Below are 18,552 nucleotides of genomic sequence, written 5' to 3'. Positions count from 1 at the left end.
ACCATGTAGAACATTAACAAGACATTTTCTTTTATTCAATAAATAATTTACATTATAAACAGCTGGCGTGTGGCACCAAATCGCTTTACATACAAACACAGTTTGATCTTTCTGGCATTTCCCATTTAGCTATGTTCTTTTCCCCATATTTTTTTTTAACTATTACTAATCTGACAAACAACATAAGAGCTAAATGAAAGAGAAAACATAAAGTGCTTCAAACTCAAAAACATGAACGCCCCAGAGCATGTCTGATCTTCCTTTTTCTAGATGAGCTGGCCTGCATTCAGATTGTTTTACTTCATTGATAACCAAGCGAGCAAAAAGTGATGGCAGCCGAGCGAGAGTGTGTGTGTGTGTGTGTGTGTGTGTGTTGCTCTTTTTGAATATCCTGATCTGTGGAGTTCATGTTTTTGCAAAAATAAAAATCCTTTTCAAATAATAATAAAAAAAAAGGTTCACATTCAACAAAGCATCTGATGTACAAAAACTGTGATAAATTCAAAACACAACTGGCAATATACAAATTTGAAACTCACAAAACATATGTACAATCTCACATTACACATGTAGAACCGTATACTGTAGAACTCACAATACAAATTACACCTATTAACACAAGATTCAACTTTACAATCATTTGTATGTATGTTTTTCTTTTTGTTTGTGTCAAACTGCACCAGTACATATTCCAAATAGCAGTAGTAAGGACTGCCAAATACTTCAGTGTAAAATGTTAAAATGACCGTCTGACTGTGCCCGAGCAGTCACAGCATCTTCAGGGATGACTTTACACATTAGCAGGCGCCGGCATCGGGAGCCAAAGTTCGAATGCACGAGCGTTATCGCAAATCGCAAGAAAAGCAAAGTGTGAGATTCAAAAAACAGAGGTTCTGCTTTAACAGCGCATTACTGTCATTTTTGTGTGCACCGCAAATTCACCCGCAAACACAAGTTATTTAGCACGGAGAATCTCTTCCCTTGACGCAAACTGCTTGAGACTGAAAAGACCGTTTCTGAGAAGGTGTTGGCACAAGGGCTTGTTCTTTGGCAATGGTTTAAGCCACGAAATCACGTCTACAGACATATGCTTATCGTTTACTCCGTAAGCCGCAGTCAGGTCAGCTCGCTGGAAGTCAGTCAAATGCTAAACTGACTGGCGGTGACGTCTTTACAGCTAGTACGATCAGTATCTACATCACTGGTACTTGAAATGGAGAGTTGACTTCACGGAACGGTCACGAAAAGGTGTCATGGGCTCGGGTTGTTGATCTGCGCTGTGTAAACGCTCTTAGTGCCATTAACTAAGTTTGTTCTTTTGCTTTTTTTTGTTGTTGCTACATTCACATTACAGACTCAAACACAAACACTGTCTGATCAACACATCAGGAGGGAGAAGCTGTATGACACTGGGAGTGATGTACACTAAAAGAGAGATTATTTTTAACAGTTCCCCTTTGGGATTTGCCTCTCGGCTGTCAGAGTCCGTCTGAGCAGACTGTGGCTCCTCTGAAAGTCTGGGTACAACACAAACAGACGTGGGACTCATTTCTTAGAAATCCTGCACCCGCAAACACACAAAATTAACCACAGACGCTGAATTCTGCACAAACACGCACGCACAAATCTAACAATATGACCCATTAATCTCAGCAGCAGACAACTGGAGACGCTGCTCTGACATCCTTTTGGCTTGAGTGCTTCCTCCACAAGGCTCAGGCTTTTCCAAAGCTGGAAACGAATCAAACATAGAGCTGCTTCTATCCTTAGGTTAACAAAAGCCCCTGTCAGGTCCTCCTGCTTCGCCACATGAGCCACAGAGAGCTTCACTGGCCTGGCACCAATGAGGGGGATTGGGGGGAGGGGAGGATCAGCAAACTCCTCTTTCTGCAAAAGATCATCTTGTCTGGCTTCCCATAGGCATGCAGCCCCGGTGAGAATGTGGGGATTTAATCCCAGGTGGATATCCTGAGCTCTGGTGGTAGCTGGGCTCTCTCACCGCTGCGCTCTTCAAAGACCCGGTCCCGCGAAGCAGTTAAATACACGTGATGATAGGCGGACTCCCTCTTGTCGTAAGACTGAAGCCGAGACATGACGATACAACTACAACCAGACTGAGGGGAGCGACGATCCGACCGGCGAGTCCCAGGTCACGTCACGGAAACCAGAGCGGGAGAGAGGAGCCGATGTACAACACGGCGATGGTACAAACACGCACTGACAAATACACCTTGAGGATATTGTTGTAACGGACCTATAGCTGAACTGTGCAACACTCAATCCACAAGCAGACAGCCAGGAGGTTGACGAGGAGGAGAGGAAGTAAATCTTTGCCCCGCTCAGCTGCACTCCTCATGAAAGCATCGGTTTCATAGATGTGGTATCTGTTGCTGTTTGAATGGAGCATTTTGACATCCTCGAAGGCGTAGTAGGCTGCCATGGTGAAGTTAATGTCCCCGGAGGAGAGCAGGTCAAACACGCACGACTGAAAATACAGATCCTCCACTGGGAGGCGCTCTTTGCACTTGGCCTTTGCAGATTGGTAGGTGAAGCCGCTGGCCCCGGCGCCGCCCCTGGTCCGGGCCGCGCTGTGGGCCTCCGCCGCCCTGAAGTTCCTGAAGTCAATGCGCTGGTTGGCGGGGCAGCCGTGAAGACACAGGTACAAGTCCTGGTTATCGCCTTCCTCCACCGAGTTCACAACTTCCTCCGGCATCCGCACAGCAAAGGTCAGGTAGCGGCCTACTTGACGCACCACTATCGTGGTTCCAATGTACCTGGCCTGAATCTCCACGTGCTGCCCAGGAACCTTCTCCACCACGCGCAGGGTGTTGGCTCCGTGCCGATCACCGCCGTTCTTGGAGCCGTCGGCGAACGCAGCCGGCAGCTCGTCGGTCTCCGCGTGGTACATCTTCTGGTCCACACATTCCTGGAAGTTCTTGAAGATGATTGTCAGCTGCAGGAAGAAAGACACCAGAGATACGTCATTGAAATGTTACAAACACCAGAGGAGCGCACGCAGCCATTAACTGCTGCGTTTTCTCCCACTAAGAGTCCCAGCAAACCGATTCAAAAGTGTTCTCAAAGTTGCTTGCATTAACAAGCCTGTGCAGTGTGTGCCATCTACCCCACTTAAGTGTCACATTTCAGCGTTGGCTCAACACGGGGGGAAGCCAAGGTAAACGCCCTCAAAAAACACGAGTCTCGGCCATGTAAAATCAGGCCTCAGTTTGCAGACACAAAGACGATCTATTCATAGCGCTGCTGAACCTGCCTGTGAACCCAAGAACTATGCTCCAGGGAGTGGCGTGGGGCCAGGACAGAGCGACATACTCTGCAGCTAATTAAGTCGGACTGGTCAGGACTCTGCAAGCTTGGTTTCATCAGGACACCAATGGGCCATTGTCAGAGCAGCAGCACCAGGATGGCTGAAGAGACTCTGATGTCTGCTCGCTCGGGGACAGAGGACGGGGCCAGTTTGCCGAAACACTCGACTGCTCCTCCGCTGCACCCGCTCCGACTGGGTTCCCTTTTCCCCTCGACTAACATTCCCCGCCTACATCAACTTCTGTTTTTGTTCCCGGTTCTTTTCTTCTTTTTTTAAGCTTTTAATGAAAACAAACAAAAGAGAAATTCCACCATTATCCCTCCGTAGATAGAAATAACCAGACAGTTTTATTTGCTGCAGCGAGGGCAATTTACCAACACAGAGCCGCTCTGCGAAGGCAGATCTTTTACCAGAAGGGCCGTGTTTGCACAGGTGGCACTGGCTGCTGCTTTGTTTTCCCTTTGTCAAGAATCAAGATCTTAAAATAAAAAAAAAAAAAGACTCATTTGCTTCCAAGAACAGCAGCATAAAAATCCCATCGCTTTAAAAAGGCAAAACATGAGTGCTTAATAGTGTCATTAAGAAACCTTGATTACAGATAATTGTACGTCTACGAATGCGATTAGGGACAAAGTCCTCGTATATCTCAGAGTAAATACTTTTAGTTAAGATACTCTGCAAAGTGACTGAGGGCCACAATCACTGCTGTCAAACTTTGCCAAAACTGGACCAGGTCTAACTTAATTTTCCTAAAACAAATTATCCCATTTCTTTGTTTTTGACCTATGGTTCTAATTAAAGCATTTTTTTAAGGAACAGCCATCCAAATAGCCAGCGTGCCATTATACAAAAATTAAAATTACGAGGCATGCACGGCTGAAAACCCTATGAAAAAAAGAGAGTCTACAGACATTTCCCAGTGTTGGATGTGGATACACTGGTAAGTAGGCCAAACATCAGCCCGAGCTGTCCACAGCGAGAAAAAAAGGAGCCGCAGCAGTTTGACGCAGCACCGCGGTTATTACACCAGCGTCTCGTTTATAAAGCCTTCGAGAGCTTTGCAACTGTGCCGGGGCTGGGCTTCTTCATCTGTCACGATGGAACTCATCCAAACACTAACCAGAGTCCCCGGTCTGACAGAAAACCAGCCCCGCAGCAGCTCTCACAGTCCGACCACATGAAAAGAACACACATGACACACACACTTATATTTCTGCTGCAGCACCGACAGAACCCAACATTTACAGAAAACTGTGAGATCATGCGAATCACTGACAGATCATCTAGAAATCAAAGCAGCTCGGAGATGATTTTCATGACAGACCAGGTTTAGCCGAGAAAATGACAGAAATTCTGAAACATTTTCTCCAGTTCACCGACCACAAGCCTTCTAACAGCTTTTCTGTGTCTCGTCAACAGAGAATATTCAACATATTCAAGAGACAGTGATAGAAACCAGGGACAAACTTCACATTTCACAACCTGGAACCAACAAGCAGGCCTTTTCTTCTTTAATAAACAACCACAATGACTAATCTATCATCGTGATGGTTGCAGAATCCTTTTCCCCTGACTGCAGAGCTGAAAAGATTAATCAAGCAGCTGATCGATAAATGGCAGAACTGCGGTGTTGCTTCTCAAATGTCAAAATCTGCTGCTTTTCAATTATTCACATGATGATTAACTGAAATAGTTTTGCTCAGTAAAAAAAAACTGCATCGGACGTTCTTCACTGTTTATGGAAAAACAACTGATAGCTCTTGTTGATTGGAAATACTCTTAAACGATTGGAAGGATAATGAATAGATCAATAGTTTCCGACCTGTAAGCAACCCACGGTGCATAGAGGATGAACAGAGGAGGATCCTCACCTTGCTCGTGGCTGTGGCCAAAGACCCGGGCACCACAGGAGTGTTGGTCACCTGGACAGACAGGTATTTGTTGTGAATGAGCGGCCAGGCTCCTTCCACCTTACACGTCTGGAAGTCGTCCCCGAAGGTCCGGAGGTGCGGGTCTCCGAAGAAGCCGCAGTGGGTGTAGTTGGGCGGCGACGTGTTGCGAGGGAGACTGCGCTCGTAGTGGCACATCTCCGGGCCGTCGGAGCGCTCCTGGCTGTCGGGCAGGAGCGGAGGCGCCAGGGGAGGAAGCGGGGTCCGGGCCCGCGGCTGGGATGTGGGCCCCTCCTTGGAGCAGTTGTGCTGGCTCATCAGATCCTCGATGCCATGCTGGGCGGAGTGGTACGCCAGGTCCCCTCTGCAGGTGCGTGCGGTGCGGCGGACGCAGCTGTTGTACGCTCGCAGCGCCGTGCAGAACTCCTCCTCCGGCCCCGAGTTGGAGGTGGAGGCCCAGAACTCAGAGTTACACTTGAGGATCTTGCACTGCAGACTCACTGTTCGGGGGGGAACAAGACACTCAGAGTTAAGGACGAAGGTTTGAAACAACACATTTACATGATAGTACCTCGAATAGAAAAACCACAAACTTCTACAACCCAGTACAAATGTTGCCATAGTTGTTTCTCATACAGGCTGCAATGGTATAATAATAACTTTACCTCTTTAGGGGCCTTTAGTATTCGTCTTCCGATAATAATATGTATTGTTATGCGATATATTGATTACTGCACTATAGCTGTATAATGATATTCTATCGTGGTTTATGTATTGCGTATCGTATCGTGAGTTAGCCTGCGATTCACACTCCTGTTGATTAAGCATTACGAACATTTTCTAATAAAGTCTATTCTTCAGGCTGATCCACATATTGTATATAAAGTAATGTCGTCTTTTAGTCGTGAGTAAACAGGTCTGAACCCTCCCTCGGGTCGACCTGCATACATGGTAACTTACTGTTGGGAGTGCTACTTCCCTTTCACTCCCAGTCACTCTCGGTTTATGCACCAGTAATAACACCACCTGGGATCCTAATCTTCACCTTTCAGTGATAATAAACGCGGCTTGACTGTTGTTTCCACTGTTAAACGCCGCATCCGGCCAACTCCTGTGCACACAGGCGCTCTTCAAATATTTCCCAGGATGCCTCGTTGCGCCACCGTGTTTGACTAGCATTACCTTCGACTAATAAGGCTTTTATTTGAACGGGGCAGTAAGAAGTTTCTCCCACTGAGGGGGGAGGGGTGGGGGGAGCCAAATCAACACTTTGAAGTCACACTTTAAACAATATCCCTCCTCAAAGCCTCACCGCAGCTCTCTCTCTCTCTCTCTCTCTCTCCAAAACCTCACACCGCCTTTTTCTTTTAACCCCCATCTGATAGAAGGCAATAAACCAATCTCCATCTCGGCTATCAGTGCCGTATCTGGTTGTTGTTTGGCGGTAGGTGACTTGAGAGGGAAACTGATAAGGCTTTGCCAAACCTGTGAGCCGAGTGAACGAGGTGTCTCCGCTGCAGAGAGGGACTCAGTGTGGGGACGAGTGAGGAGGAGATAGAGCCAATTCAAACTCGACACTGGGGAGTTTCTAATGACACAGCAGTGCCACATTCTGATGGGAACACTGCGCGTCTTTCCCTGTGAGATTTTAAAAAGATCTTCATCATTTAAAGAAAAGCAGCCACATTCAAAAGCACCACACTCTGCACAGATGCACGTTTCTTTAGGTTCCACTGGCCACAGCTCAGACACCTAAACATGCAAATTCCACGCTTCACCAAACTGCAGCATGGAACAAAAGTTACTTTCAAGGAGCTGATGTGAAATACTGAGGCATGTCCCCTCCCCCCCTCCCCCCCAAACAAAACAAGAGCAGGAGAGCTGCAGCAGCTTTAAGAAAGGCCCCTCAGTCCCTCCACTCTGCCTCCAGAATAAAATAAATAAATAAAAACAACATCAGTAAATGATTCAAACTACTTTTAAAATCAGTCACGCTTTTGCTCTGCAGAGACCAACACGTTCACTTTTAAACCCATTTGTCACATTTTCCCCAAAAAAACTCGAGCCTTTTCCACACCAGTGTACCTACAAGCACTGAGTCTCGGTAATCTAATACATTTCACTCTTTTTTGCATTGAGTCTGGTGAGATTCCAACAGATCACTGCGAGGAAATTAGACAGATTTAGACAGATTTTGCTGAATTTATACAATTTTCAGGGCTTCAGCAAAAACGTTGCATTTTGAAGTGTAAGCAAGTAACTCCAGTTAAATCGGAACACCACTCGAATAATTCGGCTTATAAATGGTGATGGGAAAATGCAAAAAGTGGAACAAATCTTTGTAGCTTACAAGTTGTTGGTTTAAACGCATGTTGCCTCCTTTAAAGATTTACAAAGTTTTAAACTGTAACACACAAACAGCATCGATGTTTTAAAATATATGCATTTAAGATTTAAAGATTTGAATCTTTCAAAAAAAGTTGTTTCTTACCGGAGGGGAAGAGCGAGAGGAACACGGCGAGGACTCTGCACACTTCAAGCGCCGAGGGTCTTCCTCTTTTCCCCATAACCATCCATCCAGCTCGGGGTCGCGCTTCACTCCTCTCCCTGGGCAGACCGCATGAAGGAGGGACAGAGGAGAAGAGTTAGAGCCGCCAAGGTTCCGGTCGAGGGAACTCACACACAGAACAGGTCCATAAAAGATGTCCGCCCCGTGCTCTCATCACTACCCGGGTAAGAAGTGGTTTTATTTCGCTGGGTGAGAGTTTCTAAAGTTAGCGGCTACAGCCCGGGTAAGCTAGCCGAGGCTCGGTGTGGAGGCACCCGGGGAACCAGAGCTTCCTTTTACGGAGTGACGAGAAGGTGCAGCCTCCGCGGGGCCAGCGGACACACTGAGCCAATCACGGCGGCTCCTCGTGCCCTGGAACCCCCCCTCAGCCAGTTTCAAATTACACCTCAATGTGGAGACTTGCTCGACGAGCGGCCGAGTCTCCGCGACCCACAAGTGGCGGACCACAGCGCCGCGAAAGAAAGGGTTCGTCAGCCGCTAAAGATCACAAAGACAACCGCAGCGTGGAGGGCCCCAGCCCGGGGAGGAGAAGCAAGTGTCCTCCCTCCACATGTTCGAAGAAACAAGAGGGGAAACCAAAGGGATAAATAACAAAATACCCCTCTACTCTCAAGAGACTTGTCAAATGCAAACTTTACTTCTTTATATCAGTGGCTCACTTTGCAGGTTTAAACCAGATTTAACACATTTACAAGGACCTAAAATGGTGGACACAAGCCAAGGTAACCTCCAACGACACAGAGCCAGCGCTGGCCCCAAAGTTAAGAAGCCAAACATTGTTCAAATCCACAGAGTTTGATTTAGTAATACAAATCTAGGACCTAAAGTTTCCAACGATACCAAACATGTCAGATCGGACGTGACAGGCTTGGGTTCGAATGTTTCAGTGGCACAATCGAAATAAAAAAAAGGCCACAACCAACTATTACTGTCACTATCCATAAGTTTGTCTGGATTTTCTCATTTAACCGTTTTGTCTGTGACATGTCGGGAAGCAGGGCCCACGTCAGTGTCTTCAAATTAGTTGTAGCATCTGGGTCAACGTCCCAAACCCCAAAATATCTAGTTTAGTACCAGACATGGCAAAGAGAAGCATCAACTCCTGACAATTCACACAAGCATATGGCCATCATTCTGTTTCAAGTGACTGAAATGAGCAATTATAGTATCTCTTTTAAATTGAGTATTCACCCAAATAGCTGATCCATGTATGATGATACTGTCAGATACACACTTGATTTTACAGTTTTATATGGAATTTAACTTCTTAAACATGACCTGTCAAACTGGAACGACCGTTTAATTATATACAGACTTTGTGATTATGATTTTAAAAGTAGGCTAATCCATTCTAACATTCCCATTTTTGGAGTCAAGTACTCTTGCCCACTGACATAAACAGACCTGTGACAATACATTGATTAAACTACTGACAGTCATATTCCCCCAGAGAAAAGAAAACTGCTTTAAACAGTATATTCATGTAGGTGTTCAGCAGTTGTATTTTCTCTAAAAGTTGTCTAATTTGAGTGTAAAGACAATCTAAAATAGCATTTAGGTATATTGCGCCTGTAATGTGAATGCCTGTCAGATTGTTGAATAAGAAAAATCCACTGACAAATCATAGAGCACGATGACCTGCTGTACTTTATACCACCCAACTGTACATGTCAGCTCATCAGAAGCAAGGCACTGGACATGTTTACAACGAGAGAGGAGCCTCCGCGAGGGGGGGAGGGGGAGTACGTTTTCCTGAAGATACTGTTTTTTTGGCACATTGCTTTGAATGATTTGAATTCATTCACTCCTCTCTCAGAAAAGCGGGCGGCCCTCCCCTCCTCCAAAAGCAATGGCCGCCCCTCTTTTTGATCACCTTTCACTTTACACAAATGGCACATTACTGGTGTCTTTTCCTGCCATGTGAAGCCAAACACCAGCAGACAGATGGCTGCGTGTAGGTCAGGTTGTGGCTGGTTCTGTACAGTAGTTTTCCTACAGAGCGGTGAATGTCTTTGTGAATGCTGTCCCTCTCCTGGATGATGGATATGGTCGTGCACAATGAGGTCTGAGTCTACGCATGCTTTCGACAGGGGTGGCCCCTGCGCGGACGGATTTTCCAGCTCCAATATGTACCAGCCACTTGCACAATGAAACGAATGGCTGCAGCTGAAAGGTGTAAAGCTGCTGGGATGTGTCCCGATGGACTGGGGGACGTGTTTGCTCTTTCAGCAGCAGGCAGTGTGGACATAGAAGCAAAGTGAGGAATTAAAATGTCGTTAAGGTTTTTGGTTGAGTGTGGCTGATCCAAGCGTTGGCAGGAAAACCTCAGAGTTGATGTATCGGTTCTTCCTGGGGAAGAATAGATGGCGTGGCTCAGTGTAGACCAACTGTATTCACCTGTTGAGGGACTTCTCTCACACATGGTGTAATTTGTACCCATTAAGACAATTAGTCGACTAATTGGTTGCTAAGCATTCCGTCGGCTAAGGAAGGTCTCTAAGTCTTTTTTACGTTTGAGGAATAAGCCAATACATATTTGTCATTTATACTATGATAGCATTTCCAAAGCTTTGGAGATATTTAGAGATATATGACTTGATTCATCTACAAAATGAGAGCAAGTCTGCTGAAACTAATTATTTGATATATATTTCATGGCAAAATTATTATTTTCAAGTCCATCATCCATTTATTTAGTCTATAGACAGCCCTCTGCGTTCCTTACTCGCCCCACAGATATCAAATTACTCTAATTAGTGTTTACTATCAACATTAAATTATTCAAAAGCTATTTTGATAATGTATTTAATCAGCTCAGTCATTTATATCAAGCATACGAACGCCAAATATTGTCTGGTTCCAGCTTCTTGACTGCAAGGATTATTTAATTTTTTTCTCACTGCACAAATAAATGAGTTTGGATTCAGGCAGTTTGTGGAGAAAAGGAGCAAATTGAACACGTCACCTTGGAGCTATGATAAATTGCATTATTACTACTTTCAGACATTTTATGGACTTTGGATATTAAAACCTGCAGCCATGTTGGTCTAATCAGAATGTCTGTATATTGCTGTTAATATTAATATCACCAGTTTGATTAAATTTCCAATCCAAAGGAGGTTGTGAGGCCCTTTTCCCATCAGGCCTTCGCTGCGGCCTATATGTCTTGGCTTTTGCATAACCGTATTAGAATCTGATGTGTCAATCCATCGTCTGACTGCTTTGAACTGAATGAGTTTTACCAATGAGATTTAAAAGAAAAATCATTTGTGCCTGACAACATGAACTACAGATATTTACATATAGACTTCTGACAGAGCATGTGTCTGAAAGTGACATCATCTGACAATAAAACATGGAACAGTCCAATCACGTTTGATGCTTTGTTGCTCTCTATACCATCACTTGCCAAACCTGTTGTTAGAACATTTCGACGTGTACAACAATCTACAGTACAACACAATATGCCTGCTGCGTGTCTCCTGCGCAGTGTTAACCTCCGAGCACCACCTTTCCCTGCGCATCTGCCTCCGAGAGTCACCGCACACTCGTCTCCTCGCCTCCAACAGATGGCGCTTGATGTGAGCTCCGATAGGAAAACCTCCGATCGTGTCACAGGCGCACATGGCATTACGAGGACAACCAAACCTGTCATTAGACGGGAACTCTACATGGGCACCTACACGGCCCGCTTACAGCCGCCAGAGCCATTAGTGGGCTCATTAAACTGGGAAGGCATTAGGAGGCGTGCTGCTCCTGATCTGCTGCGATCCAGATGATCCTTCTTTAGTCCATGACAGATAAGATCAGCAGTGTTTCACTGGGGGATATAGATCCACTGTGCAATATGATCAATACAATAACGCTGCATGAGTCTAACTCTTTTTTATTTTAATATTTATGTCAAGTGATTTTGTTTTTTTTTGTAGCTGTCTCTGCAAATAGATCAAGTTGTTAGTAACAAAGCAGATGGAGGATCACATTGACATATTTGCGCAGCTGACATGAACTCACACCGAGTTGGTGGAATGGAATAAGTGTGAAATAAACCCACCTTGTTGACTGCATGGGCTCTGCGCGACTCTGGAGTCCTGCAGGAACCAGGGGCAAGCAGAAAAAAAAAGAAAAGGGAAACGATCCCCCCCCCCCTCTCACCACCACCTCTTTTAAAAAACGCGTCCTGTGCGTCTCAGTAATCCCAAATCAAACGCACCCAGTGTCTTCCTGGGCGTCAAATCCGTCGGTGTGTACATGGTGTCCAGCGAGCAGCTTCTCCAGGGCTGGGAGAGGAAAGTGTCCCTTCTCTCTTTTTTCTTTTTAGTTCATCCGAGCAGCCACTTCTTCTCCGGCTGCGTGCACCCGGCGGACTGCTAGATCTCCTCCGCCGCTGCCCCAGCTCATGTGACTGATCAGTCGATCGGATAAAACGGAGACATTATGATAGATTAAGTCCGCTAATTGCTCATCTCCACGCGGCGAATCCAAATTGTTAGTTATGGTCGACGTCGGGGAGAGAGAGGGGAGGAGGAGGAGGAGGCGGAGGAAAAGAAGAGCCCCGAGGGTGAAGCTGCTGCCGCCGCTGCTGCTGCGATCCGCTGTGTGGATGTTGTGAAATGGCTTGTTAGAAAGTGTGAGACAGACAATGATCGGCTCTGCGTGACGCCACTGGGAGCCCCCAAATCTCAGTTGAGGCCCCCATCAAGTCCACTGGGCTTTCTCTCACGCCTTGAGAAAACAGGATCCTGCAGATTCTGCAGCTGCAGCCAGACTAAATTGACTTTAACACTCTTATTTTTCATATAAAAGCAAGGGGATCTATAAGGAATGCATGCTAATCAATACTTGTGCTTGAATCACATATTACTTTCTTAATAAGCCTAGGGCCATTGCACGTTACTCAAGTAGATGTAAGTTATATTTCATCTGGCGTTTCATCCTATTACATAGGACAGACTATGCATTTTTATTTGATTGGATTTAAAACAAATTGTATTATCTCTTATTTTATTCTCTGGTCTACCTCATTCTGATGCTGTAACAAGGTCATTTCTACATGTGGGATCAATACAGCCTATTTATCTTATCTTCTCTCTATGTATCTGATCTTCTCTCTATTTATCTTATCTTATCTAGACTCTCAGCCTAATTTCAACCCTTGATTTACTTTTTATTTATTATTTTTGTGTTACATATAATTTTGATAGGTGTTTGCGTCTCCTCATACGATTTTAACTGCTAGATTTTACTTGAGTTATTCATACGTTGAATAGGTGTCCTTGGGTGTCTGGTAAGAATAGAAGTAACATAGAATAGAATGCCTTTATTGTAATTGCACGTTGTACAATGAAATCTGCTGAGCATCTCCAAACGTTTAAAAGATAAGCGATAACAACAAAGTAATAAACTACACATATACAAGTAATACGATTACATCTATATACATAGTAAAAGCTGGTAAAATGGTACATGGTGATTAAGTATTGCACAGTAAAAGAGGTAAAGTATTGTGCGTTTAATAGCTGGCCTTTAACACTCTGTAGCGCCTTCCACTCCCAAGGCGCCATACAATGAAATTTATTCTTGTTTTTACTATTATCTCTCTTTTTTTCTGCATTATTTCAGGATAGTATGATTTCCATCTTCATATTTAACCAGAGAAACAAGATAATAATGTCATTTGCACGTTGCGTTATTCATTTCTGGCAAATAATACCTCCATGGTCAGATTGACATGATCCCCGGCAGTCCCTCATCATTACAAATCATGGGTTTGGGGAGGAAAAAAAAGACAAATCCAAAATAATCAGGATTTAATGGAGGATCAGATGGACAAACACTTTGGAGCAGGGAGGAGGTGGAGGGATGGGGGTGGGGTAATGTTGAAAAGCTGCATGCAAGGCTGCACCTGTGTTTTAGGATCAGACTATGCAGGAAAGCACCACCGCCTCAACCGCCGCCCCCACCCCCTCTTCCTCTCCAGCTTTTTCTAACACTCCACTCCTTTGCAACGTGTAACTGGTTCTCTCTGCTCCAGTTTCTCGCTGATCAGGAAAATCCATCACGCCAGGGGAGGGAGAGCTACAGTGTGAGAGAGAAGCAGCACGGTTTTGGTGTTCGGACACTGTCTGGCAGGGCTGCAACAGAAATGCAGAGTTGTCAGTCAGACATTTCGCCTTCTATTTACGCCAGTGCCCCTGTATAGATATTTATCTTCAGGCAGCTACTGGTCAGAGATGTCATGTTAACCCCCCCCCCCCCCCTGTGCATCCAGCAAGAAGCTGACCCCTGTAATCCACTCGTTTACTATCACAGCTCAGACCTGCCCTCTCCAGATGGCCACTGAGAGGCAGCATATTTTACATCCATGTAACGGAGGAACATGAAAGAGTGACACCCCAGTGTGAAAAGAATGTTTTTTTCCGAGGTGCCGGATGCAGGCCCCATCTCAAACACAGCTGGTGTGGACGCTGCCTTGCTGAGGTATTATGGCGAGTTAACACAACCGATCCACTTTACATAACACTGGATTAATACAAGGCTTTCAGTTTTTTTGTGTGCCACGGTGGTGCAGTTGTATTCCTGCTTCATTTTACTGAACAAATCAGTGACAGTCGGCCATTTAACTGTTACAGCAACAAAAGAAAGAAGCATTCAGCAATGCTAGCACCTCAGGCGCTCCGTGATTTCCTCTAGTAGCCTGTGAATTACTCCATTATAAAAATCTGTTAAACTCAGCAAATGAAACACATATCGAGACAGAGAAAATAACCATACACAAAAAAATATTTTCTCAAAATTATCTCATCACAGAGTTACAGTAAATTGCAGGATTTTTGCATCATGGTGAATCATAAGCCACCTACATCACAAGCTGTACTTCACCTCTATAGGATCAACAGTTCATCAGGACAATCATGATTCTAGATGTTCACACTCAGTTTCAATACCTGTTTGTTTTTATCCTCAGTCAAAACTTTGTTTCTCATAAATTCAGCTTTGTCTGCAAAGGAAATAATGGCCTGGCATTTTCAATAAATCAATAAATGATACAAGTAGTGATTTCAATATTTTCGGAGTCAGTAACGGCGCCGTAAACATCCTAAGCTCTCGTTGACCTTTCGGTTGACCTTTCAACTTTGGAAGCATCACAATTAGCTTGTCACGGGGTCGTGCCTCTTGGTGTCGCACCGCATTGTGTTTGGACGCCTCACATAGATTTGACAGCGCAGTTACTCTAGTGATCCAGGGATCTTCTGTCACCTGAAATTGAAATGTTAATTCTGATGTCTAAATTTGTCTAACATTTTTCATTGTAATTTACTCCAATTAGCAAGTTGTTGTGTCTCTTTGTCTTGTCGAGTTGAATGTTATGGAATAATTTTTCACACAAAAATACTTTTCAGTCTTTAATATGATAATAACCAGAGCATCTTTGGACTTTGGTCGGACAAAACCAGACTCCACTGAATGGATCTACGATAATAACACATAATAAAAGGAGCAATGTTATTAATTGCTTTTTCTCATCAAGACAAGACAAAATAACCAAATGGGTCATCAATCAATATTTCATATTTGCTTGTTGTGTCTGGTTTGATTTTATAAATTGAAAGATTTTACATAGATTAATGGGGATAAGGCACTTTATTCTCAGATTTGTATCCACTTTCATAAGGGTTAGAAAATGAATTTTTCTTGGTTAACTTGAAACCGGATGACAGATAACAGACACTCATAGATGTCAGTCCTTTAAACCTGACACGTAAACACGTGATGTTAAAGAAAGTAAAACAAATTCCTGGATCTACCCCGTGATGTGGATCCGAATCAATGTAAAATGGGTTCTTCCCTCACCCACAATGCATCTTTCCACCATGTTTCGTGGTATTCCGTAAAGTAATTTTTTGCGTTATCTTGCTAAATAACAGACAAATAAATATCTGGTTGAATTAGGAGTTATATCAATTCAAGTATACATACTCTTCATAAGCATATCCCTCAGTGTGGACTATTGTACCACTGATGAGTTATTTGACCCTTAAAGACATCCATCACACTTCAGCTGCTTAAAACATGACTGAAGATCACAGTATTAAAACTGACCATCCGTTCCCACCTCAGGTTTCTCTCCTGCACAAGGCTGTTAAATGAGACAAATGTGGCCCAGTTAACCAGTGAGAGTCCCTTGATATTCAGTGAAGTACAAATAGACTCCGATTTGTGTGTTTCATGTACATGACAGGCATTTAAAAAGAAGGGGAGGTGCCATCCAGCAGCAGCGTCTTTGTGAGGTGTGAGCATGAATTCATAAAATTCTATTAAGAGGTGATATGTGGGGCTGAGACACTGCGTGGAATTACTGCCACAGTCAGTAACAATATGAATGCAGGAACGCTTGCAAATTGGCCTGTATGTGCTCACAGAGGACTGGGCTTGAATGTGTAGACCCTCATTACAGATTCTCCTTTTCACGATTTAAACAGAGAAGGTGAGTTTGCTGCTCCCCCCCTCTTTCTTTTTTCTTTTTTTTCATTTTTTTCAAACGCCAGACTGCAGTCCAGTGAGAATTGTGCGCACTGTTTAATTCCAGACATGGACCGATCTAGACAGAGTGTGTACAGACTGCGAGACAAATAATTAGCTCGGTTGCTAAACAGAAGCGATCTCAATGAAGGACACGACACATCAAGCCAAATTTCAGGGAGAAACATTAGCGGGTGAGTAAGTGTTTCAGACCATGAATGATCTTCACAATTTGCACCTGACAGGGTTTAAGAAGACATGTTGGTGAGCAGCCATGACTCCATTAGCATTCAAAATGCTATATAAATGCATAAAAAAACAAACTGAGGCTTATCTCAATAAAACAGCTGCCTTTTTTTAATTTCCTGCCTCTGATATGCCCTGCGAAAAAGTCGAGGATGATCTAAATGCTCAGTTTATGAATATAAAATTAGACAGTGTTCTACTCTGCAATGTGTGAAATGTGTTTTCGGCTATTCATTTATAGTAAGTCACAACTAATCAGTGCCTGAAATAATGAAAACATTGGCTTTATGCCTATATTTGTCATCACTGTCAGCTTTTGCATTTCTTTGTTTTGCAGTCAACACAAAAAATAATAAAAGGTACTCCAATTAAACTGGAACTAAAATGATATAATCCCATTTCTTCTATAGGACAATGTGGATTAAAGACTCATATATTAGGAAACCCATTACATTGTTCACACTCAGAGCTTTACTGTTTAGTTTGCTTTTGGCTGAAATACTGAATCTCTGTGCTGCAGAGATACAACACAACCATACTCTGTGTCTTGGAACAGCCAATCTCTGCCAGACTCTGGTTATCCATCCTTGGCCTGTGTAAATGCAGAGTGATGATAGCACCGGCACAGCAAGAATGCAGACTTTATCAGAACAAGGTGATTCATGGTCTTTGTCCCGATTATTTGCATTATGCACATTCAAAGGTGAATGCTCCCAGTGTCTGGCTGCTGCAAAATAAGCAGACAGCCTGGATTCCTCACAGGCCCTTTTATGCTTCGGCTTCTTTCTGCCTCGGTTGTTGAACTTTACTAGTGTCCTGCAGTGTTGTCCTGTATGCACAGCTGCATGGGGCTACATCCTGCCCAGCTCCCTTTGTCCCGTCTTGTCACAATAGCTGCTGCAGTTTTTGCAGGTGCGGGCGATTTATTGGAAGCCGAAAATCTCCCTGCAGCATTCTTGCAGCAGTGGGAAACAGGAATAGGTAATTTATCCTCAAGCTGCACAGGGAATCTGATGCATGCGGTTTTGGCTGTTGCCTCCAACAAGAAAATATTTTCAGCTTTATTACCTCTGCCAAGGAGGGAATGTTTTCATGGCCATTTGTTTGTTACTGGTCAGATTATCACAAAGGCTGATGGAAGGATGTGGTGAGGGTTAGGGAAGAAGACATTTTCCACTTTTTTAACATTGCAATACATTCTTTTTTTTGTTGACATTTTTATTAATAATCATTTCACCAATAATTCATGGGATTCAGTGAAAATATAGACATATATAGTGAAGTGAAAGATATGAGTGTGTGAAATTTGGTGCACTTGTCAGTGTTAGAATAAATCCGTGGAATAGACATAATTACAGTATATTCAGAAAATATTCTACCACCCTGGCATTCAGTAAGCAAGTGAAAATAAAAGAATGAAAATGGGTTAAAGATGTTAAGATGCTTTTTAACCCCCTATAAATAGGAAATCACAAAAGTAGAATATGAACAACCCTTTTCTCCTTGGTTCCCAAGAACATGAGTAAACTCACATTTTAAGGCTAAAACCCAAGAATTGGTTTCTAATCAGGAGCGTTGCCACTAGCTCTTCAAATGGGAATATTGGCTCACAAGTTTTTGACTGGTCACCTTAAGCCCCAGTTGCTTGTAGCTCTTTCTCCTCGACCACACATGTTACATTTGAAGTTCCTCAGCCAAGCTAGCTGTTCCTTCAAATTCCACCACTCGCCCCATTTAACGTTTTCATACACAAATACCTTTTCTTCATTTTCGTTCTTTCAAACAAGTCTTCCACAATCTGTGCAGTGAAGATAGATTCTATTTGCAGTGTGAGCTGGCAGTCAAATCTAGGTTATAACCATTACCATTACCATTAATTAGTTGCTGGATACAATTTGAGGACAGTCCATCCAAGAGCATAATTTCATCCTCACCCAGTGGAGGAGAACGAATTTGCAATTCCGGGGCCTAGAAAAAGGGATCATTTCCCTGCTGAAATA

General features: G+C 43.8%; 1 protein-coding gene across 1 annotated transcript; it reads right to left on the bottom strand.

Annotated features, from left to right (window-relative positions):
• Positions 1-6: 6 nt before the first annotated feature.
• Positions 7-12,363, bottom strand: rgma (repulsive guidance molecule BMP co-receptor a). Its single transcript, XM_062390759.1, has 4 exons — positions 11,838-12,363; positions 7,706-7,821; positions 5,197-5,714; positions 7-2,953 (listed from the first exon to the last, which is right to left on the bottom strand). Exons 1-4 carry the CDS (start codon positions 11,849-11,851, stop codon positions 2,255-2,257), a joined length of 1,347 nt encoding a protein of 448 aa, XP_062246743.1. The 5' UTR covers positions 11,852-12,363; the 3' UTR covers positions 7-2,254.
• Between the last annotated feature and the right edge of the window lie 6,189 nt (positions 12,364-18,552).

Source organism: Platichthys flesus, chromosome 6 (genome assembly GCF_949316205.1).
Source record: "Platichthys flesus chromosome 6, fPlaFle2.1, whole genome shotgun sequence".
NCBI lineage: Eukaryota > Metazoa > Chordata > Actinopteri > Pleuronectiformes > Pleuronectidae > Platichthys > Platichthys flesus.
This window is presented reverse-complemented; position numbering and strand designations above follow the sequence as displayed.

Excerpts from the sequence above, each read along its gene's own strand:
- rgma (XM_062390759.1), bottom strand. Across the intron at positions 5,715-7,705 it reads CCTCTCGCTCTTCCCCTCCG|TGAGTCTGCAGTGCAAGATC; the intron begins GTAAGAAACAAC and ends CCCCCCGAACAG. Across the intron at positions 2,954-5,196 it reads TGGCCACAGCCACGAGCAAG|CTGACAATCATCTTCAAGAA; the intron begins GTGAGGATCCTC and ends TTCTTCCTGCAG.